At 42.6% G+C, this 24764-nt stretch overlaps 2 protein-coding genes across 2 annotated transcripts; both read left to right on the top strand.

Moving 5' to 3' along the window:
• Nucleotides 1–1771: 1771 nt before the first annotated feature.
• On the top strand, nucleotides 1772–12036 carry LOC306733866 (uncharacterized protein; the record flags this gene model as incomplete). The annotated part of the gene is made up of 13 exons (XM_079215176.1): nucleotides 1772–2564; nucleotides 2836–3106; nucleotides 3290–3437; nucleotides 3620–3807; nucleotides 6405–6418; nucleotides 7217–7504; nucleotides 7929–8024; nucleotides 8355–8467; nucleotides 10398–10528; nucleotides 10569–10849; nucleotides 11063–11333; nucleotides 11511–11658; nucleotides 11845–12036. 13 exons carry the CDS (start codon nucleotides 1772–1774, stop codon nucleotides 12034–12036), a joined length of 2934 nt encoding a protein of 977 aa, XP_079071302.1.
• A 5901-nt stretch (nucleotides 12037–17937) lies between these two features.
• On the top strand, nucleotides 17938–24371 carry LOC306733862 (alpha-1-antitrypsin homolog; the record flags this gene model as incomplete). Its single annotated transcript, XM_079215170.1, has 7 exons — nucleotides 17938–18094; nucleotides 18195–18296; nucleotides 19251–19337; nucleotides 22453–23103; nucleotides 23375–23645; nucleotides 23846–23993; nucleotides 24180–24371. 7 exons carry the CDS (start codon nucleotides 17938–17940, stop codon nucleotides 24369–24371), a joined length of 1608 nt encoding a protein of 535 aa, XP_079071296.1.
• Nucleotides 24372–24764: the final 393 nt, after the last annotated feature.

The following is a 24764-nucleotide window of genomic DNA, read 5'->3' as shown; positions in this document are numbered from 1 at the left end:
TTGAGCTCCAGGTTGTTTTGGCTGCACCAGGTGGTCAGTCTCCCACCTGTAGGTGCAAAAGCAGGGAATAAATGATTTCATAGACAAGTTCTGGTATTTCTGCTTATTTGGTGTATGTGTGCATTTGTCTTGTTTAGTGTTAATGTATTTTATGTGTCTCCAGTGTTTTATATATGATGTGGATACACTTTTTTTTGTCTTGTACTGTCTGTCTATCTTAGATGCATTGTGTTATTGAAAATGTATTTTCAGGCTGCCATAAAAAAAAAAACCTGGCATGGGACAGCAGATGAAAATTAGCCTCTCTGGCTAACTCTGGCTCACTTGCAGTTTTACTGTTGATTAGTGTGCATTGTCCCTGCAAAATAAACCAAAAAATAAAAATAAAAAATATAAAAATATTACGATGTTCATCATTTCAGCTTAAAACAGCGGGTAGGGTACATTTTACCGTCACAACAGGAGCCAAGGGTTGGCCCTTAGTTAATCTGTGACTCAACTGTCAGCTGACTCTCAGAGCTCTTGTATATAATGGGGAAGTTTCTAGCAAACCGTCTGCAACAAAGAAGACTACAAAGGTAATGTTGAGGATATCCATCTTATTAAAGCATTCATTTTGTACAACATTGTTAGAAGCATCTATTGTACCCAATCGAGCTAGGAGGCCGGGTTATTTGAGGTCCATTCATACAACAAGCCATGAGGCCAGGTTATTTGAGGTGAAAACAACAAGTTAGCTCAAAGAGTGAGAAAACTACAATTGTAGAAGTAAGCGCCAAGAAATCTACAACTCAAGGTTATTTACCCAAATCATTAGACCTAGAAATGAGGGAACGCCAGGTGCAGAGGCTTCGCTCGACAGTTTTAGATAAGATACAGTTTTGCTAGAATTAATAATTCAACTTCGCTTGACAGTTTAGATGAGCTACAGTTTGGTAGAATAATACTTTGACCTCGCTTGACGGTTTTGATGAGATACAGTTTGTTAGATTAGGAACTTGGCCTTGCTAGGCAGTTCAGACAAGACACAGTTAGCACGCACACACTAATGCTTCGCTGAATGCTTCGCTTACAAGATACAGTTAGCGCACACACAATAATGCTTCACAGACATTGTTACATTTTACGCACACACATTCACGCTTGGCTGACAACATGCACACACACTGATACTTGTGGCCTTGGAGGATTCGTGAGCCAAGAGGGGCATATCCAACCCTGTGCTCCACCAGTCTAAACCAGGAGACTCTCCCATCTTAGTCCTGCCCAATCACAAATGCTCTTAAAGACTATATAACGCTTTGAACTCTCCTAAAGAGTCAGTCTGTCGAGGAATAGAGCGAGCTGCCCTTCCTACAGACTCGTGATCACGTATTATCTGCTTGTGTGATACTCTGTTGAATAAACCTGATTGAAGTTCAACTTTAACCTCCTGAGGTCCAGTGGTCTATTCCCACACGCTTGGTCGTTGGACAACGACAGTAAGTATGGCACTTTATCTAAAATATATATATTTTATAATGTTTTTAGATGTACATGCATTAGTACAAATCAGGTTTAAAAGTACAACTTTTGAAGACCTCACAAATACGTAATATTTGGGAAGTGTAGAGCTTTTAGATGCTAAATCATATCCGTTTAACTCATTCATTCACTTGTCATTTCAATAAAAAAGGAATTCCTAAAATGCTTTTTATAATCTAATACCGCAATCAATTACTGTGGATGAGCCCAACTAACAGCTTCTAATTTCCCTGGACAGGCTGTAAAGATGCGCGGAATCTTTGCACTCTCTGCTCTGCTGCTGGCTGTGGCCTGCGCACACGCCCACCACGAGGGCCACGTCCACGACCACAACCACGGCCACGTCCACGACCACAACCATGGCCACGACCACGGCCACGTCCACGGCCACGACCACGACCACGGCCATGGCCACGACCACGACCACGGCCAAGACCACGACCACGGCCAAGACCACGACCACAGCCACAACCACGACCACGGCCAAGACCACCACCACCACCATGGTGCCGATAGCCACAGCCACGACGGAGAAGAAATGAGCTGCTCCAAGCTGTCTGCTCCCAATGCTGACTTTGCGTTTGCCCTCTACAAAAGCCTGAGTGCCAAAGCTGCTGCTGGAAAGAACATCTTCTTCTCACCACTGGGCATCTCCACCGCCCTGTCCATGCTGTCTACCGGGGCCAAGGGTGAAACCCACCGCCAGATTTTCTCCACGTTGGGCTACAGTGCCTTACAACAGGCGCAGGTCAACGAAGTGTACGAGCATCTCTTCCATTTGACGAACGACAGCCATAACATGGATGTCGGTAACGCCGTGGCCCTGCGCTCTGGCTTCAGCCCCCTGGAGACGTTCCTGAAGGATGTCAAGCACTTCTACTCTGCTCAGGTCTTCGATGTCAACTTTGCTAAGCCTGCTGAGGCTGTGGCTGAGATCAACAGATACATAGCTAATAAAACCCATGACAAGATCACAGATATGGTGAAGGACCTGGCCCCTGAGATGGCCATGGTGCTGATCAACTCTGTCTACTTCAGTGGTAGGACACAAGACCATACCGATTAATTCTGAAAGAGAGCAGACCATCCATGCAGATAGTGTGCCGCTTTGATCAAACACACATCTATACACCTATTCAGGCTCAGATGCATCTCCTTGTGTAGTTCAAGGAGCTCAAGGGCCCCGTATACCATTGATATTTAAAACAAACACCTCTGAAAGATATTAAAAGAATGCAAGATAATTATAGCACATATTGCAACATTATGTGTAACTATAAGTTAACATTCCAACTCCATCTTCTCCTGCAGGAGAGTGGGTGAGACCCTTCAACGTCAACCACACAAGAAAAGCCAACTTCAATGTGGACAAAACCACCAAGGTTCAGGTGGACATGATGAAGAGGAGCGGTCGCTACGACTTCTATCAGGACGCTGACAACCACACCACCATCATCCTGCTGCCCTACAAGGGCAACACTTCCATGATGATCATCCTGCCCGACAAAGGCAAGATGAAGGAGGTGGAGGCCAACATCTGCAAGGACCACATCAGGCACTGGCATGACTCACTCTTCAGGAGGTAAGTTAGTTGTAAAGTGCACTCAAAGATCACAGGGAATGTCTTGGCGTTTGTTGGGCTTTTAACCTGGTAGATGATAGATGAGGTGTCCTTGTTTAGCACAGCTCAAGTCAAGTGACCAAGCTGTAGGTCGACTGTATGTATCAAGTGACTGTAACACTGGTGGTGTTCTGTGTTTCTCAGTTCTGTGGATCTGTTCCTGCCAAAGTTCTCCATCTCCGCTGAGGCCTCCCTGGAGAGCACACTGACAGAAATGGGTATGGCCGACGCTTTCGCAGACAACGCTGATTTCTCTGGCATAACCAGCGAGGTTCAGGTCAAAGTCTCAAAGGTAGGATCAGCAAACATGCCCTCACATGTTTGTTATGGCAATTGAAATCACAATTACTCTGTAGCGCACAAATACATAGAAGAGAGTAGATCCTGCGAAGACTCTTTGCGAGCTACAGTTTTCCAAGACCTGCGCTCTAATTGGAATTAGACACTGACTGCGTTCTCTCGGTTCCCCAACAGGTGTCCCACAAGGCCTTGCTGAGCGTGGATGAAACGGGAACAGTGGCAGCGGGGGTCACCACCATCGAGATCATGCCCCATAGTGTGCCTAGAAAAATGAAACTCAACAGGCCCTTCCTGGCCTTCATCCTGGTGCACTCGACCAAGAGCATTCTCTTCATGGGCAAGATCAACAACCCTGCAGCCATGTAAAGATGCTCGGGGCACGAGTGTTACATATTTTTTAACACTGTAGTGATATACATACAGCTCATTTTGACCTCAGCATCTGAAAGCCGTGTGGAGATGTCACAGTGATATTAAGACCATTGTCCTAGCTTGATGAATAGAACAACAGCTCTATCAAGTAACCGAAATGTCAAGTCATTTATTACTGTCTGTCACCTGAACTCGGCTAGGCTTATAAATGTCCAAATACATCATTATTTATTGTATCCAGCTGACTGTTGTGTTATTGACAAAGATTAAAAAACAATATAAGTAGATATATTGCTTGAAGCATCTGCTTACAGACTGAGCCGACGTGTTGAAACAATTACAAAAGCAATTAATTCTGAACTACTGAGAGAAGGAACCAAAATGACAAGTCTTAAAACCATCTCTTTATTTCTCCCTCGAAGGCTGCTGATTTCTGGTGTATAATGTACCTTCCAACTAATTTAATCAATAAGCTGCGTGCCTCACTGTGTGGAAGGGATAAAAAAGCTTTCCCAACTGCAAAACACAATGTTACAAATAAATCTACAGATATACATTTACAGAACTGTTATTTATTAAAATAATAATTCGTACACCAGCACTGTGGTAAAAAAATCCTCACAATTAACAAATCAAGTGTAAACCATTTTATTTTAATGCAGCAACAAATTGGTCAACACTTAGACAGGAATCACAACTACTGTCTATAATGTACACAGTACACACACATGGAACTGAATTGAATAGTGAAGTGAATTGTGGTGACTTTTGTAATGTCATACACTTCCTTTTAAAAAACAATTAAGGGGCCTAGACGGGGGAGACTGAGTGATTGTTATCTAAAACTGTAAATCATAGCTTGCTTTATGAAAAAAAGCCCCAAACTTTAACTGCTGAACACCATAAGTAATATACCAGTGAAATATATGGTTTGGTACATGAGAAAATTAAAATGTCACATTTGCGCACAAATGGGCCCCAATACAAACTTTGGAGTCCTTGCCTGAATTTTCTCTGTACTAAACCCTCTCTAACTTTGTTCTGCTTCACTTTATCAAAGTCAACCTTTGCAGAGAGAATGTGCACATATTTGTGCTATGATTTGGGTTAGAGTTGGACCTTACAGCTGCATCATTTCAAAGAAATAATCATCCTGAAAGTGATTTATTTCTACGCGGACCTGAAACCTTTTAACTTTTTTCTGTGTGTCATCCACATTTACTCTTAACCAGTAACATATATACTGATATTTACAAATCTGAACAAAATCTCACATGTGTACTTTTTATTCAAATAGCCCTAGTGGTTGCAGAGATACACCCTTTTTAGTTTGGGTATGCAATTTTCGAGGAAAGGGTCTAAAAGTGGATGGGTTTTATTGGCGGACCTGAAACCTTTTTAACAGCCATTATAACAACATGACAGCGGTGAGCAGGAGCGCTGCTCTTCACAGAAAACCATACACTAACTCGGTATAATCACTCCTCCAACACCCGTTTGAGAGAAGACCTTTGACGGAGAAACTACAGGTTAAACACCTGGTCCCAGATCAACCGGACCGGTGGAACGACCGGGACCTACCAGACCGAAAAGCAACGCAGATTTCGGTGCTTCCTTTCGGTGCTTCCTTTCGGTGCCTGAGCTGATTTAAATACTTTTTTTACATTACTCTGTAATGTTGCACGGTACTAAAAAGGTAGCGCGGTACCCGTACGTTAAAAACGATACGATTTTGCATATTTTTAGTATTGATTCTTTATTAAAATAACGCGGATCAGAGGCACTCAGCAGTGCTCGCTCACAGAGTGATCGCTGGGGAGACATGCACAAGCTTTTGCCGACCGTCCTTGGCTTGCTGGAACAAAGCTCTCCCAGTTGATATTAATGATGGCGTGTAGTCCAGTAAAGCAGCAGAGTTTGTAGAATCCAACAGTTTCTGATTGGAGTTCTGTTGCACACGGTCCCAATCAGGCCACCTGATGCTTGCGTCTGTTCTTTTTTTAATTTTATATATATATATATTGTTTATAGTTTGAAGTTAAAAAGTTTGAAGCTGTAGTTTGAAGTCAAGTGTTTTGTATTTATTTATTTATATTTATAAACAGGTAATATGTTCAATTCAAAGAAATAAAATTCAGGCACCGTTAGGCACCGGTATCGTTTTAAAGTTATGTTTTAGCACCGGTATTGGAAAAAACCCAAACGATACCCATCCCTAATTATAATATACTGAATTGCATTCAAAAGATGTCCTTATTATGTCAAAGTGTTGGAATACATGTTAAATATTCAACTGCAAAGTAGTAATGGGTTTTCTGCATTGAATCATACTGGGATTAGATGGCCCTACCAAAAGAAATTGCCACCAGCTGCATCTGTCAAGACAGAGACTGGAAATGGGAGGAGAGAGAACGGCATGATGCAACAGCAAGCTTCTAGTAGTGACGTATTAATTAGAATAATGACACGGGATGTATTATAAGAGCACGCAGTCCAGTCAAGCTGAAGATATTTTAACATTTTGTTCTATGACATAAAATACATCAATTAATACCCCTCTCCTGAGGCTTTTCCTTGTCTTAAAAAGGCGGCTGCTAACAAGTAGCTTAATCTCCACCGAACACTATCTTTTTCACTTCTGCTGCAACAGCTTATTTGTGAAGATTATCTTGCTGAACAAAACGTGCAAGAATTAGTTCAGGGCGATGATAACATCCGGGCTGGCCTACAAAAATAGCTCATCCCTGCAGCATTTTATAGATCTCCCTAAATGCTAGCACTGTTTCTTTAAGTTTGTTAAGGTCTGATGAACAACATATCATCAATCCACTGTAGAGACATAAGCCTCCAGAGCAGGGGTTCTTAACCTTTTTGACCTTGGGGCAGGGGGCCCAACTTTTCAAGTACAAAGTGCCCCGGTGCCCATTCAAATATTAACACTGTATTGGTTTATTAAGTAATTGATCACACTCTTTTTTTGATTTGTATTCAATAACTAAATCAAATCTACAGTTTAACAAGCAAAAACCTTGTCAAATAAATGGCATGATGCAATGTGATCATCACAAAGACATGTATTGATCATGTGTATGTAAACCTGCACAGACAACAAGTCATGGAGCAAATCAAGTTAATACAATAACTAATTTAAAGGCTCAAGTCAGGCGTATTAACACAAACATAACTAATAATTCGATTGTTCTACAAAAACAAGGGAGACTCTAAAAAAAAAGAAAAAAAATGCATTTTTTGAGGATTAATTGTATTATTGAACAACTACAATATTTCTCTATGTTTAAATCATTGGTGAAGCTTTTTGGATGATAAACCCTATTTTAAAGTCTTTCTACAATAAACTAGAAACATAAAGACCACAAATTCTGACCCTCCCCCGCTTAGACGGAGAAGAAAAGCTGATGCTGTCCGGAACCTTCCTGGGAATGACGCAAAGAATGGACACACGCCCTCGTCACCACTCCGCCACGCACCACCCCAAAGGGATCCAGCAAGTACCACAGGTGTCGCAGTACCCCATCCTCCCAATACCAGGAGGAGGCACTGTGTATGTGCCCTTCGGCCATCGAGACCTGGCCGGCTTCATAGAAGATCTGCCCCCTCTAGTGGAAGGAGCGACCCTTTGGATCAGGGCTCTGGAAGACAGAACATCAGGAGAAGAATTGACCATGGGTGACATAAAAGCCCTGCTCGGCAGATGCCTGGGCCGTCAACGAACAGACCGGTGCCTGACCGCTGCTGGCGTTGGAAAAGCTGCACCACCTGACACACCCCCTCCACCGCAACAGTAGAAACCCCACACAACCCGGTGGCATATGTAGACTTGAATAATTTCACGGCAGATGCCAGATTAGAAATGGAAACCGGATTCCTGGCAAGTGCTAATGTTTGGCTACAGCAGTTTAGGTACACCGCTAAGACCCAAAACCTATCCAGTTGTGTTGCCTGCGCCGCAGCCAGACCTAGTTTAGGAACCTCACCATTCCCCATAAATCCTATTAACGATGTGGTAGAATTTGAATGCATGATGGCTCTGTTCTCACCCTCTAACAAATATAAAAAAACTGCACCTCACTGCGCTTACTTTTCCCTGCAGTCTCACCAGTTCAAGCTCCTGCTGGAGTCCAGTTCTATAGGGGTAATTATACTTGTATCCGAAGGAATGTGTCTTCATCCAACGCCAAATCCCTGGGTGAGTTGCCCCTGACCGAATGTCACAATGTGTTTACGATAAACAATGGCAAAGGCTCTCTCTCATGTCCCAATTGTTCAAGCCTCACGGATAGGTTGTTTAAAAATCAGACGTAAGCTTTGGCTGATGTTTGGTGGATGTGTGGACCTAAACAGAAATTAAGACCAATCCTACCCCCTAATTGGACAGGCTCCTGCGCCTTAATTAGACTTTTGATGCCCATAACTTTGATCACTCTATCTGAGGCAGACATCGATGATTTGATCAAAATACGCCCCAAACTTTCCAAGCCTTGATTGACTAAAAGAGCCATAGGAGATTTATCTGCAGGGTTTGGTAACTGGGACCCCAACACTCCTCTGGGAGGCATGGATTCTCTGGTGTATCTGGATGCCATAGGAGTTCCCAGGGGAGTTCCCAATGAATTTAAGGCTAGATGTCAAGTAGGTGCAGGATGGGAGTCAATCTTTATATGGATTACCCCCAACAAAAATGTAGATTGGATTAATTACCTCTATTACAACCAGCAAAGATTCCTGAACCACACCAGAGACGCTGTAAGAGGCATCTCTGAACAACTTAGGGCTACTTCTCTAGCGGCTTGGCAAAATAGAATGGCTCTAGACATGTTGTTGGCCGAAAAAGGGGGCGTGTGTCAAATGTTCAGGGAATCCTGCTGTACATACATCCCCAACAACACGGCCCCTGATGGAAGTATAACACGTGCCTAAGGAGGTTTGACCAGTTTAGCTAACAAATTGGCGGAAAATTCGGGCGTGGAAGACAATGCATTTACCAGTTGGATGGAAAACATCTTCGGAAAGTATAAAGCTCTTGTCCTCTCAGTGCTAATGTCAATAGGTTTATTTCTAGCCATTCTGGTCAGTTGCGGATGTTGTTGCATTCCCTGTCTCAGGTCCCTGATGGAACGTCTGATTAATACTGCACTGACCAAGAAAGACCCTATGCCGCCCCCTTACAGTCAGCAGTTTCCTTTGTTGGAATATACTGACGACCCAGACATCCCGGCCGATTTTACAATCTGATCTTGTGTTAACTTAGAATTGATTCACACTTTAGTAACTGTGAAAAGGGGGGAACAGAGTTTTTTTTCCCGTGATTAGATAATGATAATTGTTAAAAACATTTGATTCACACCATTAAGGTGTGAAAAGGGGGTGTTGAGGATATCCATCTTATTAAAGCATTCATTTTGTACAACATTGTTAGAAGCATCTATTGTACCCAATCAAGCTAGGAGGCCGGGTTATTTGAGGTCCATTCATACAACAAGCCATGAGGCCAGGTTATTTGAGGTGAAAACAACAAGTTAGCTCAAAGAGTGAGAAAACTACAATTGTAGAAGTAAGCGCCAAGAAATCTACAACTCAAGGTTATTTACCCAAATCATTAGACCTAGAAATGAGGGAACGCCAGGTGCAGAGGCTTCGCTCGACAGTTTTAGATAAGATACAGTTTTGCTAGAATTAATAATTCAACTTCGCTTGACAGTTTAGATGAGCTACAGTTTGGTAAAATCATACTTTGACCTCGCTTGACGGTTTTGATGAGATACAACAAACTGTATCTCATCAAAACCGCCAAGCGAGGTCAAAGTATTATTCTACCAAAAACTGTCGATTAGATTAGGAACTTGGCCTCGCTAGGCAGTTCAGACAAGATACAGTTAGCAAGCATACACTAATGCTTCGCCGACATCGTTACATTTTACGCACACACATTCACGCTTGGCTGACAACATGCACACACACTGATAGTTGTGGCCTTGGAGGATTCGTGAGGGGCATATCCAACCCTGTGCTCCACCAAGGAGATCTCAAAGTCTAAACCAGGAGACTCTCCCATCTTAGTCCTGCCCAATCACAAAGGCTCTTAAAGACTATATAACACTTTGAACTCTCCTAAAGAGTCAGTCTGTCGAGGACTAGAGCGAGCTGCCCTTCCTACAGACCTGTGATCACGTATTATCTGCTTGTGTGATACTCTGTTGAATAAACCTGATTGAAGTTCAACTTTAACCTCCTGAGGTCCAGTGGTCTTTTCCCGCACGCTTGATCGTTGGACAACGACAGTAAGTATGGCACTTTATCTAAAATATATATATTTTATAATGTTTTTAGATGTACATGCATTAGTACAAATCAGGTTTAAAAGTACAACTTTTGAAGACCTCACAAATACGTAATATTTGGGAAGTGTAGAGCTTTTAGATGCTAAATCATATCCGTTTAACTCATTCATTCACTTGTCATTTCAATAAAAAAGGAATTCCTAAAATGCTCTATATAATCTAATACCGCTATCAATTACTGTGGATGAGCCCAACTAACAGCTTCTAATTTCCCTGGACAGGCTGTAAAGATGTGCGGAATCTTTGCACTCTCTGCTCTGCTGCTGGCTGTGGCCTGCGCACACGCCCACCACGAGGGCCACGTCCACGACCACAACCACGGCCACGGCCACGACCACGACCGGGGCCAAGGGTAAAACCCACCGCCAGATTTTCTCCACGTTGGGCTACAGTGCCTTACAACAGGCTCAGGTCAACGAAGCGTACGAGCATCTCTTCCACTTGACGGACGGCGGCCATAACCTGGATGTCGGTAACGCCGTGGCCCTGCGCTCTGGCTTCAGTCCCCTGGAGACGTTCCTGAAGGATGTCAAGCACTTCTACTCTGCTCAGGTCTTCGACGTCAACTTTTCCAAGCATGCTGAGGCTGTGGCTGAGATCAACAGATACATAGCTAATAAAACCCATGACAAGATCACAGATATGGTGAAGGAGTTGGATGTCCATGCAGATAGCGTGCCACTTTGATCAAACACACATCTATACACCTATTCAGGTTCAGATGCATCTCCTTGTGTAGTTCAAGGAGCTCAAGGGCCCTGTATACCATTGATATTTAAAACAAACATCTCTGAAAGATATTAAAAGAATACAAGATAATTATAGCACATATTGCAACATTATGCGTAACCATAAGTTAACATTCCAACTCCATCTTCTCCTGCAGGAGAGTGGGTGAGACCCTTCAACGTCAACCACACAAGAAAAGCCAACTTCAATGTGGACAAAACCACCAAGGTTCAGGTGGACATGATGCAGAGGACCGGTTACTACGACTTCTATCGGGACGCTGACAACCACACCACCATCATCCTGCTGCCCTACAAGGGCAACACCTCCATGATGATCGTCCTGCCCGACGAAGGCAAGATGAAGGAGGTGGAGGCCAACATCTGCAAGGACCACATCAGGCACTGGCATGACTCCCTCTTCAGGAGGTAAGTTAGTTGTAAAGTGCACTCAAAGATCACAGGGAATGTCTTGCCGTTTGTTGGGCTTTTAACCTGGTAGATGAGGTGTTCTTGTTTAGCAAAGCTCAAGTTGAGTGACCAAGCTGTAGGTTAGACTGTGTGTATCAAGTGACTGTAACACTGGTGGTGTTCTGCGTTTCTCAGGTATTTCGATCTCTACCTGCCAAAGTTCTCCATCTCCGCTGAGGCCTCCCTGGAGAGCACACTGACAGAAATGGGCATGGCCGACGCTTTTACAGACAACGGTGATTTCTCTGGCATAACCGGCGATGTCAAGCTCAAAGTCTCAAAGGTAGGATCAGCAAACATGCCCTCACATGTTTGTAGTGGGAATTAAAATCACAATGACTCTTTAACATGCGCACGAATACATAGAAGAGAGTAGATCCTGCAAAGACCCATTGCGAGCAAGAGTTTTCCAAGACCTGGGCTCTAATTGGAATTAGATACTGACTACGTCCTCTCGGTTCCCCAACAGGTGTCCCACAAGGCCTTGCTGAGCGTGGATGAAACAGGAACAGTGGCAGCGGGGGTCACCACCGTCGAGTGGGTTTACCTGATGAGGCCTAGAACCATGAAACTCAACAGGCCCTTCCTGGCATTCATCCTGGAGCACTCGACCAAGAGCATCCTCTTCATGGGCAAGATCAACAACCCTGCAGCCATGTAAAGATACTAGGGGCACGAGTGTTACATATTTTTTTAACACTGTAGGGATATAGATACAGCTCATTTTGACCTCAGCATCTGAAAGCCGTGTGGAGATGTCACAGTGATATTAAGAGCATTGTCCTAGTTTGATGAATAGAACAACAGCTCTATCAAGTAACCGAAATCTCAAGTAATTTATTACTGTCTGTCACCTGAACTTGACTTGGGTTATAAATGTCCAAATACATCATTATGTATTGTAGCCAGCTGACTGTCGTGTTATAGACAACGATTAAAAAACAATATAAGTAGATATATTGCTTGAAGCATCTGCTTACAGACTGAGCCGACATGTTGTTGTGCTATTGCTGTTTCAACATGGTGAGGTGAAGGGAATAAAGACTTGTCATGAACAACTGGCATTTTGTTATTTTAGCCTTGAGTTCATGGAACCCAGAAACAATTACAAAAAGCAATTAATTCTGAACTACTGAGAGAAGGAACCAAAATGGCAAGTCTTAAAAGCATCTCTTTATTTCTCCCTCGAAGGCTGCTGATTTCTGGTGTATAATCAGTGGTGTATAAAGTACCCAAAAGTCGTATTTGAGTAAAAGTAAAGATACCTTATTGGAAAATTACTCCAGTAAAAGTAAAAGTCACCTATTAAAATACTACTTGAGTAAAAGTCTTAAAGTATCTGATATTTTCTGTACTTAAGTATCAAAAGTATTTTGCTGATATAAAATGTACTTAAGTATTGAAAGTAAAAGTACAAGTACATGCTTTTAATAAAAAAGAAAGGGCCAGAATTTTGAGAATTATGAAGTTTATTCTTTTAAGTGCTGTGGCCACCAGGACCAAGGACAAGGAGTTGTGTTGAAAATAACTGTGTTGGCTGTAATCCATCCACATATATTATGTTCAACATAATATATTGTACCTAAGTATACTCTTGCATCTACTACGAACTTATCATCATAATTCTCAAAAAAGCAATATGACACTATGAAGGAGTTGTAACAGTGTATAAGTATGCTCATTCCGTCCGGTACCGGGCCGTGGGTCCCTTGGTACCGGGCCGTGGGTCCCTTGGTACCGGGCCGTGGGTCCCTTGGTACCGGGCCGTGGGTCCCTTGGTACCGGGCCGCACAGAAAGAATGAATGAAAAATTTAAATTAAATTTAAAAAATCAAAGCCGGAAAGATGTTTTATTGTGAAAAAGGACTGGATACATCGGTCTGTGGTAACCTCAGACGGAACCTATTGACACATGTCAAGATGTTACGTTACTCTAAAAATGAAACTTAAGTCTGTTTCAACTCTGCTGGTGTTCTGGATTAAAACCAAGGCAGAGTATCCTGAGATCGCCAAAAAAGCATGAAACCCTGCTTCCATTTCAACATCCTGTCTTTGTGCAGCGGGTTATAAGTTAAGCAGTAGACTGGACTAAAGGTTTATTTAGGAGTAGAGTCAGTAGACTGGACTAAAGGTTTATTTAGGAGTAGAGTCAGTAGACTGGACATAACGAACACACGTCGGGTCTCCCGTCTCTCCGAGGTCGGACCCGGTCCGCGACGCATAAAGGTTTGTGACCGCTGGGCTAGAGGATGTAGAGGGAAAATGCTGAATATTGTGATTTGCAAAACCTGCTTGGTGGAGTCTGTGTTCCACCACAGTCCCGGATGTGTTTTTTTTTCTTCTAAAGATAGATTTTATTTTGTAGCGAGTAACGAAGGTTTCAGGGGAAATGTATCGGAGTAAAAGTACCAATTTTCTTTGCAAAATGTAGTGAAGTAAAAGTACAAGTATACAGAAATATAAATAGTAAAGTAGAGTACAGATATCCCAATGATAAAATTGGGATGATAAAAACTACTTAAGTACAGGAACGAAGTATTTCTACTTCGTTACTATACACCATTGTGTATAATGCACCTTCCAACTAGTTTAATCAATAAGCTGCGCGCCTCCCTGTGTGGAAGGGACTGGGATTTGTTTATGTATAAGGCAACATCAGGCTTGAAAAAGCTTTCCCAACTGCAAAGCACAATGTTCCAAATAAATCTACAGATATACATTTACAGAACTGTTATTTATTAAAATAATAAGTCGTAGACCAGCACTATGGTAAAAAAATCCTCACAATTAACAAATCAAGTGTAAACCATTTGAATCTATTTTAGATCATGCTGGCTTAGATCATGCTGGACATTAATAGTTATGATCAAAATATGTTAAAAAAAAGTGATTTTTTGGAAAATATACATTTTATTAAAATGATGTTTTAGCACCGGTATTGAAAAAAAAACCGATACCCATCCCTAATTATAATATACTGAATTTTATTAATAAGATGTCCTTATTATGTCAAAGTGTTGGAATACATGTTAAATATTCAACTGCAAAGTAGTAATGGGTTTTCTGCATTGAATCATACTGGGATTAGATGGCCCTACCAAAAGAAATTGCCACCAGCTGCATCTGTCAAGACAGAGACTGGAAAAGGGAGGAGAGAGAACGGCATGATGCAACAGCAAGCTTCTAGTAGTGACGTATTAATTAGAATAATGACAGGGGATGTATTATAAGAGCACGCAGTCCAGTCAAGCTGAAGATATTTTAACATTTTGTTCTATGACATAAAATACATCAATTAATACCCCTCTCCTGAGGCTTTTCCTTGTCTTAAAAAGGCGGCTGCTAACAAGTAGCTTAATGTCCACCGAACACTATCTTTTTCACTTCTGCTGCAACAGCTTATTTGTGAAGATTATTTTGCTGAACAAAACGTGTAAGAATTAGCTCAGGGCGATGATAACATCTGGGCTGGCCTACAAAAATAGCTCATCCCTGCAGCATTTTATAGATCTCCCTAAATACTAACACTGTTTCTTTAAGTTTGTTAAGGTCTGATGAACAACATATCATCAATCCACTGACATAAGCCTCCAGAGCAGGGGTTCTTAACCTTTTTGACCTCGGGAGGGGGGGAGGGGGGGTTCCAACAAAAACCTTGTCAAATAAATGGCATGATGCAATGTGATCATCACAAAGACATGTATTGATCATGTGTATGTAAACCTGCACAGACAACAAGTCATGGAACAAATCAAGCTAATACAATAACTAATTTAAAGGCTCAAGTCAGGCGTATTAACACAAACATAACTTATAATTTGATTGTTCTACAAAAACAAGGAAGACTCTAAAAAAAAAAGAGAAAAAAGGCATTTTTTGAGGATTAATTGTATTATTGAACAACTACAATATTTCTCTATGTTTAAATCATTGGTGAAGCTTTTTGGATGATAAACCCTATTTTAAAGTCTTTCTACAATAAACTAGAAACTAGAAACATAAAGACCAAAAATTCTGACATAGATGAATCCTATCTAACCAGTATTACGTGACTGATGCCATACCAATATTTAGTCATGAATCATACATTAGTCCTGTTTCTGAGATAATCTGTCATGTGTCACGATAAGTCCAGCAATGAGGATCAGCTGGCGGAGAACCATCTCATGGCTGAACAGTTAGCTTTTATTGGGTCGATGATACAGTTGAGAGAAGATGTGTAATAAGATGGCCGTCAGCCTCCCACTCCTTGACCTTTGACCTGTCAACAGACGAGTGGCTGCAGGAGTTTTTACACAATCAGCACACATACACTTTGTCTCCCCTCTCACCCGCCACCCACACAGTGACCTCTGCGATGGACGTGAGTAAGAAGAGTCTGAATCAGAACGCTGAGCGGGCAGTTCTATAGAGGTCCGTCCAGTCTGCTGAGCAGAAGCAGGTTGAGGGCTGATGCCGATTCCCAATCCTGCTGCTGTCCACCTAGTGTTCTGTTCACGTTGGGCATAGTATACGGTACTGTGGGGCTTTGCATGTAGCATATCACATTGTTAGAAGAAAAACTTATTTACTCTTAATCAACTACTGTTTCACAGTTATATTATTAATCATATACTGTGTAAAGGCTTGTGGCTTCTCATGTGACCTCCTCTCCTGTTAAAACATACGTATGCTTTAATAGTGACCTTCTGAAAGTCTTGAGACTGTGGATGCCTCCATGTCTCTGTGTGAAGAACGTGGTGTTCCTTGTTATCATGACCATGCAAGCGAATCTGAAGACGTCATGAGAGCTTCTGTGATTGTTTCATTAATGTATTTAAGAGGTATCTCTCTGCTCATTCATTGAGCAGTCCAGGATACGCAATTGACATATCATGTTGTGATTCTGACTCTGTTCCTTCTTCGAAGAATAAATGTCCTGATCTATGATTTTACCTCAAGGTGTCGAGTAAATTTTTCTAACACACATCTTTTTGGGGTTTTCAAATCCTTTGTGAGTCAGTCTTTGATTTATTTGATAGGCGTGATTCAATAGTTCAATATAAGTTTGGCCCAAACTCAGATATTCAGATTTCATCTCTACGGCTCTGTGGAAGTTCTGTGCAAGCTTTCCCACGGTATGAATTAGACATGAGAAGCATTGCATTCTATCAGAAGCTTCACTGTTGTTCTATATGCTGATGTGGAAGTTTAGAGGACAATACCAGTATTTCTGTCATATCTAAAAGATCATGTACTATACTTAACATCCAGCTATTTATTGATGCACCTTAATAGTTTGCAAAGTACGCAGTTCTAGCTTCCTTCACAACGAGATGAAAAGAAACTCTGAGATCTTTCAGATATGTGCGATGCACTTCCAGCCCAGTGGCTTTCCATAGCCGCTCTGTCCTGCGACACTTCCGTCTTAAGGAGTAGACAGCGTCTGTCATCCATGGAGTGGATTAAGCCTGCAACCACATTTTAAAAAGATTTGTAGAGGATGCAGCTCATTGCAGCCACTGATAAAACGTGATGGCTTGCATATCTGCACTAATTCTGTTTTGCAAAAAAAAAAGATTATTGTTTTTCACAATAAGCTATTTAGTATAACTAAATATTAGTTATTCTTTTTGCACGGATATAACTTTATTTGCATTGTTCTAACAACGTGATTGCACATTTCCTTTGTTTTTGTCTGATGGAGCAATCTGGTTTACTTGAAAGTGATTTCAATTTTCTTTATTCTAGCACAGATGGAGTCAAAAATGTTATCATTGCAAGAGTGTTTGTGTCGGTGTCAGTGTGACACAAACTTTGTTCCAGATCCAGAGAAAAGATCAATATGTTTGCCATTGTGCACTATAGCAAATTTAACATTTGGGGACAAATGGCTCTTGAGGTCACAAAGACCTTTAAAAAAAGGTGACCTGATCAAGTAGAACATGTGTCTGATCTTGTGAAGTTGACAAAAGGCTTGTCAAATCACCCCCCTAAATAATATAGAAAAACATGACATAATACAGCTCTGAAGCTTTTTAGTGGCTATTGAAAAGATGGGAAGCTCTTATTGGTGATTATTCTGCCTCAGAGGAGGGTTTTTAAAACACATCAAGCCTCGTCAGGTATAAATGTGGCAGCATATACAACATAAGTTGTACACTTGGTGACTGTCCTGGTCAAACTGCTGTTGAACCATGGCAACGCACTGGGGTGTCGCCTCTTCCGTGGCACTAGCACTGCTAGCATGCTTAGTTGGGATAGAGGTCAAAGCTCAGGGCCAAGGGTCGATGAACCTTCCTACAAGGAACGCTGCACGACAGGGCCGTCTCCACGACAATGGCCAATTGATTGACAGTGATCCAAGACCAGTAGATCCCAATTACAAACCACCCTGGTGGCGGCATGACATATTTCTTCCCTTAATAATGGACACACCTACCTATAATGATTCTATAGAAGTAGAAGTTATCCATGGATATCCACGTACCTGGCTATAAATTATCCCAAATCGTTGAGAATTCCTTTGGCAATCGAGGATCAGCAGCAGCAGCAGAACCCTCAAATCCAACAGACACCTGACATGTCCAACCCAATTGTGTCAAAGCATCCTCCTGCCGAGAGTTGTGAAGTGGCAAAAAAGACGAGAATCCCATGTGGACGTCCTGAGATCACCGCTGATGGATGCAAAGACATAAACTGCTGCTTTGATGGCCGACAGTGCTACTATGGAAAGGCAGGTGAGTTTTGAAAAGAATGTCATACACTGGACCGTAATGGAGGATGCAAAAAAGGTGTTCTACATCTTTAACCTGTCAATGCTTGTTTTTATGCCACCAGTGACCGTTCAGTGCACCAAGGACGGCCATTTCATTGTCGTAGTGGCGAGAGATGCCACTCTGCCCAACATTGACCTCGAGTCAATCTCACTGTTGGGCAAAGGTCAAGGCTGTTCACATGTTGACTCTAATTCAGACTTTGCCATCTATTACTTTCCTGTTACCTCATGTGGCACAGTTGTTTTGGTAAGACCTTGAGTTTCTCAACTTTTCCACCAGTTAAAAAAACGTCAAATCTTTACCCCATAATGCGTTTTTCTTTTATCTTTTGCAGGAGGAGCCTGGTGTTATAATCTATGAGAACAGAATGTTCTCCTCATATGAAGTGGAAACCGGGCGTCGTGGAGTCATCACCAGGGACAGTCTCTACAGGTAGGTGATGCTTTTTTAAAGTCATTTTGTAATATCTAAATAACAGAACTGACCAAGCAACATAATGCCAGTTTTCTCTGTTCAGATTGATCTAACAGGCTAGGTACATCGGCAGGGAACAGGTAATTATTTATTCCACTGATGATGAACTTGTAGTTTCTGTAGGACCAGTGAGCATGGGTGCCTCTGCGGAGTAAACAGCAGTGTCGAACTCAAGAATTTGGCCAAGATCATAAAGTAAAAGATCTTCCTATGACATACTGTATATTGTGTGCTGCAGGAAGAATGCAATTGATCCCCAAAAATATTGTAGACACATTTTATTCAAATATATTGGCTTGGATGTGCTGCAAATACTTTTTGATAACTTGTGTGCATAATACTTTTTTAATTATGAATTGTTAGTGATGTTCTTACAAACAGGTTCCACTAGCAGTAATACCTCATGGTTTTTCTGAGACAAAACAAAATACAACACACGTTTCTATAGATAGATATCTTTATTTTCGTTTCAAGCTCATAAAGTGCCCAGCCCTTATTGGTTTATAACAGTGGCGGGCCATGCATTTTGTAGGCCTGCTGTCTGATATGGTATACATAAATACGCGCATCACGGGATGCTGTTCGGCAAAAACAAATACAAAATTAAATTATAAAATACCTATTACTTTGTGATTCTGTTTAGGCCAGCAGAGAAGGCTGCTGGCTGCTGAGGCGGACGTTCAGGGCCACAGGGACCTGAGCAAGGACACATTGTGCAGCGAGTGGACGGGTGAGTCGTTCAGCAGGCAGACAGACAGCACAACTGCCAACATTGACTCTGGGAAATAATAAAGATTTCCCATTTGGGCCTGATCAGGCTGTTGATACCTATTTTTAAACGTTGAATATGAAGATATGGGCCAAACCCCCATGAAGAATGCCAGGCTCTAAAGGTTTTATGATAAAGTGGCCAAACTGTGGAATTACAACTTCTTTACAACATGTATTATGTTTTGTGGCCGCAAATTTGACACCCCTGCTTTAAAGTAATATTATGACAAAGAATATAAAATAGAGACAGTAACAATGATTTTTTTAACAGTTCATGACAGTGTTATTTACCAAATCAATAGAAAATATGCTTAATAAGTGGTTAAATAAATACATAAATATCAAAAATCTCACTAAAAAAAGGTTTAAAATGTAAGTTTGCATGTTTCTATACAGACGTAGTGTGACAAGGCTCCCTGCCATCACCAAAGGCTCACACACTACATCCACTGTTCTTATGTCCACAGTTGATCAGGCAGACGATGAGAGCAACACAGAACACCGAGACCCGTTTCATTATGAACAAAATGTCTGTCTGCTGGTCCACAGATGATTTGATAACCAAGGCTAAATCTGCTCAGTGCTTCCACACAGACAGTGAGTGCAAAACAAGCTTAATACGCATTAATACAAAAACACGGAGAGCAAATCAACATGTGAGGGAGTGTTGAAGGGCCAGATGGATCAGGAATGCACCAGTTGGATCAGATCTGGACAAAACAGCTGTTGTACGTGCACCAACTATTTGAAAAATGTGTCCTCACTGAATCAAAGGCTATTTGTCGTCTTCAAACAGTTGGGAGTCATTTCCAAACACAGGCTTTGTCCAGATCTGCACTGACTGCTGTGTTGGTGATTTAGGCACAGCATCCGGTCGATCGGAGGCGAAAAAAAGTTGCGAATTTTCGCAACGCTTTTTCGCCTGAGTTTACTCACTCGACTTTATGTGGTTAATTTGCCTTTTCGCTTTTTCGTAACCATTCACTGCGGAAAGGGGGCGGGGCTTATCTCAGTGGCTTTACTCTGTGAAAACATTTACCATTTCCGCCATTCACCATTGAAATAACCACTAGTTCTGCTTTATACTTGTTGAGGAAGTCCCACAAACGTCGGAACATCAAACGCCCCCGTGTCTGGGTTCATAATATTATCCGTAGTCGCACACAGCTCTGACTTCTCCAGGACGAGTGTCTGAATGAAGCCGCTTCCAGCGCTTCTTCAGCGGATCAGCAGCAGTTTGATTCAGCAACGGCAGGACAGCGGTGACGCCCGGCGGAGCTTCTCAGTGCTGATTGGCTTTCGCAACTCCGCGTCGGGCGAATTCTTCACCAGAGTTGAAATATTTCAACTAAAGCGTAAAAGTGGAAAAGCGAAAAACGCCTTTTCGCCTCTATCGCGATTTTTTTGCAACCTTTCGTGTCTGTGCATTGACTTAACATGTAATCTACTCGCGCGAATATTTCACAACTCTTTTGGTGTGAACACGGCATCACGCCACAGCAGACCTTCTGCTGTGGGTGACAACACAATAGCTGGATAATGTAACAACTAACCAAAATGGACGACTGCCATTCTAGACAAGTTGAACATAACTAAGTATTGGCAGATAAATTGCAACATCAAATAACATGTAATGACTCATAATGTATGTTTTTCATGACACTCACATAACTCACTGTACTCAAAGACCATATGTTGCTCCATTATCCAGCAGGTACCTTTATACCAGTTGCTACACTCATGCATAGGGACACTACTGTCCTGGCCAAACAACCACAATACAGCAGCACTGCCCATCTACAGCTGCGTCTACACAAACCAAACGGTGCTTGGTGAATGATTTTCCAGGCGGCTCACTATAACCCGATGGCTGGTCACATGGGATATGAAAAAACACTAGGCCAGATAATGACCCGATTTTATTGGCCAGGCAATGTGCATTTAGGGATGTGTGCCGTTGGTGCGCGTCCTGCCCAGAGTGTCAATTGGTAAATCAACCCGGCATCTCGAGGCGCTGTTGCGTCCTCTGCCATTAATGGAGGTGCCGTTCGAGCGATGCATTCTGACAGGGGTGGAGCTACACAGATCTACCACCTCAACCTCCTAAAAGCATGGAGAGAGGCAGAGTCTGTTTTATGGTGTCCGTGGTTTCCGAGAGAGAGGAGCTGGGGCCTGAGGTCCCAAAATCCACCAATCCGGCCTTGCTCCTTTGTGAAGACCATCTCTCCGGGACCCAAAGAACAGATATTGCCCAGTTGCAAAAGCAGTTTTCTGATGTGTTCTCTCTCCTGCTAGGACGCACAAACCTCATACATGCACCAGATTGAGACTCCTCCAGGCGTGACGGTGCGGCTACGACCCTACAGGTTACCTGGACACAAGAGAAAAGTGGTTCAGAGGGAATTGGCTGCTATGCTGGATATGGGGTAATAGAACAGTGCATGGTGTGTAGCCCCATTGTTCTTGTTGTCAAGAAGGATGGGACTATCGCAGGGTGAATGATGTGTCACGGTTTGATGTTAATTAGTTCTGTCTATACATTACTGCCTGTCTATCTTAGTTGCATTGTGTTATTGAAAATGTATTTTCAGGCTGCCATAAAAAAAAAATCTGGCCAGGGACAGCAGATGAAAATTTGCCACTCTGGCTAACTCTGGCTTCAGCTTAAAACGACTCAACAGTGGGTAGGGTACATTTACCGTCACAACAGGAGCCTAGGGGTTGGCTCTTAGTTAATCTTTGACTCAACTGTCAGCTGACTCTCAGAGCTCTTGTATATAATGGGGAGGTTTCTAGCAAACCGTCTGCAACAAAGAAGACTACAAAGGTAAGCATGGCACTTTATCTAAAATATATATATTTTATAATGTTATAAGATTTACATGCATTGGTACAAATCAGGTTTAAAAGTACAACTTTTGAAGATCTAACAAATACGTAATATTTGGAAAGTGTAAAAATGGAATTCCTAAAATGCTCTATATAATCTAATACCACTATCAATTACTGTGGCTGAGCCCAACTAACAGCTTCTAATTTCAATGGACAGGCTGTAAAGACGCGTGGGATCTTAGCACTCTCTGCTCTGCTGCTGGCTCTGGCCTGCGCACACTCCCACCACGAGGGCCACCACCATGACCACAGCCACAACCACGGCCACGACCATGGCCATGACCACCACCACCACCATGGTGCCGATGGCCACAGCCACGACGGAGAAGAAATGAGCTGCTCCAAGCTGTCTGCTCCCAATGCTGACTTTGCGTTTGCCCTCTACAAAAGCCTGAGTGCCAAAGCTGCTGCTGGAAAGAACATCTTCTTCTCACCGCTGGGCATCTCCACCGCCCTGTCCATGCTGTCTACCGGGGCCAAGGGTGAAACCCACCGCCAGATTTTCTCCACTTTGGGCTACAGTGCCTTACAACAGGCTCAGGTCAATGAAGCGTACGAGCATCTCTTCCACTTGACGGACGGCGGCCATAACCTGGATGTCGGTAACGCCGTGGCCCTGCGCTCTGGCTTCAGCCCCTTGGAGACGTTCCTGAAGGATGTCAAGCACTTCTACTCTGCTCAGGTCTTCGATGTCAACGTTGCTGAGCCTGCTGAGGCTGTGGCTGAGATCAACAGATACATAGCTAATAAAACCCATGACAAGATCACAGATATGGTGAAGGAGTTGGACCCTATGATGGCCATGGTGCTGATCAACTCAGTCTACTTTAGTGGTAGGACACAAGACCATACCGATTAATTCTGAAAGAGAGCAGACCATCCATGCAGATAGTGTGCCGCTTTGATCAAACACACATCTATACACCTATTCAGGCTCAGATGCATCTCCTTGTGTAGTTCAAGGAGCTCAAGGGTCCTGTATACCATTGATATTTAAAACAAACACCTCTGAAAGATATTAAAAGAATGCAAGATAATTATAGCACATATTGCAACATTATGCATAACCATAAGTTAACATTCCAACTCCATCTTCTCCTGCAGGAGAGTGGGTGAGACCCTTCAACGTCAACCACACAAGAAAAGCCAACTTCAATGTGGACGAAACCACCAAGGTTCAAGTGGACATGATGCAGAGGAGCGGTCGCTACGACTTCTATCAGGACGCTGACAACCACACCACCATCATCCTGCTGCCCTACAAGGGCAACACCTCTATGATGATCGTCCTGCCGGACGAAGGCAAGATGAAGGAGGTGGAGGCCAACATCTGCAAGGACCACATCAGGCACTGGCATGACTCACTCTTCAGGAGGTAAGTTAGTTGTAAAGTGTAATGATAGTGTGGTCGTTTGTTGGGTCACAGGGAATGTTTTGGCGTTTGTTGGGCTTTTAACCTGGTAGATGGTAGATGAGGTGTTCTTGTTTAGCACATCTCAAGTTGAGTGACCAAGCTGTAGGTTAGACTGTATGTATCAAGTGACTGTAACACTGGTGGTGTTCTGCGTTTCTCAGTTATTTCCAACTCGACCTGCCAAAGTTCTCCATCTCCGCTGAGGCCTCCCTGGAAAGCACACTGACAGAAATGGGCATGGCCGACGCTTTCGCAGACAATGCTGATTTCTCTGGCATAACCGGCGAGGTCCCGCTCAAAGTCTCAAAGGTAGGATCAGCAAACATGCCCTCACATGTTTGTAATGGGAATTAAAATCACAATGACTCTTTAACATGCGCACAAATACATAGAAGAGAGTAGATCCTGCAAAGACCCATTGCGAGCTACAGTTTTCCAAAACCCGTGCTCTAATTGGAATTAGATACTGACTACGTCCTCTCGGTTCCCCAACAGGTGTCCCACAAGGCCTTGCTGAGCGTGGATGAAACAGGAACAGTGGCAGCGGGGGTCACCACCGTCGAGTGGGTTTACCTGATGAGGCCTAGAACCATGAAACTCAACAGGCCCTTCCTGGCCTTCATCCTGGAGCACTCGACCAAGAGCATCCTCTTCATGGGCAAGATCAACAACCCTGCAGCCATGTAAAGATGCTCGGGGCACGAGTGTTACATATTTTTTAACACTGTAGTGATATACATACAGCTCATTTTGACCTCAGCATCTGAAAGCCGTGTGGAGATGTCACAGTGATATTAAGAGCATTGTCCTAGTTTGATGAATAGGACAACAGCTCTATCAAGTAACCGAAATGTCAAGTCATTTATTACTGTCTGTCAAAAAAAAATTAAAAAATCCTCACAATTAACAAATCAAGTGTAAACCATTTTATTTTAATGCAGCAACAAATTGATCAACACTTAGACAGGAATCACAACTTCTGTCTATAATGTAGTAATAATAATAATAATAACTTTATTTATATAGCACCTTTTAAAAACAAAATATTTACAAAGTGCTCTACAGAGAAACAAAATATAG

Source organism: Taurulus bubalis, assembly GCF_910589615.1.
Source record: "Taurulus bubalis genome assembly, chromosome: 3".
Lineage (NCBI taxonomy): Eukaryota > Metazoa > Chordata > Actinopteri > Perciformes > Cottidae > Taurulus > Taurulus bubalis.
Note: the sequence above shows the minus strand (reverse complement) of the source record. Positions and strands in the feature narration are given on the sequence as shown.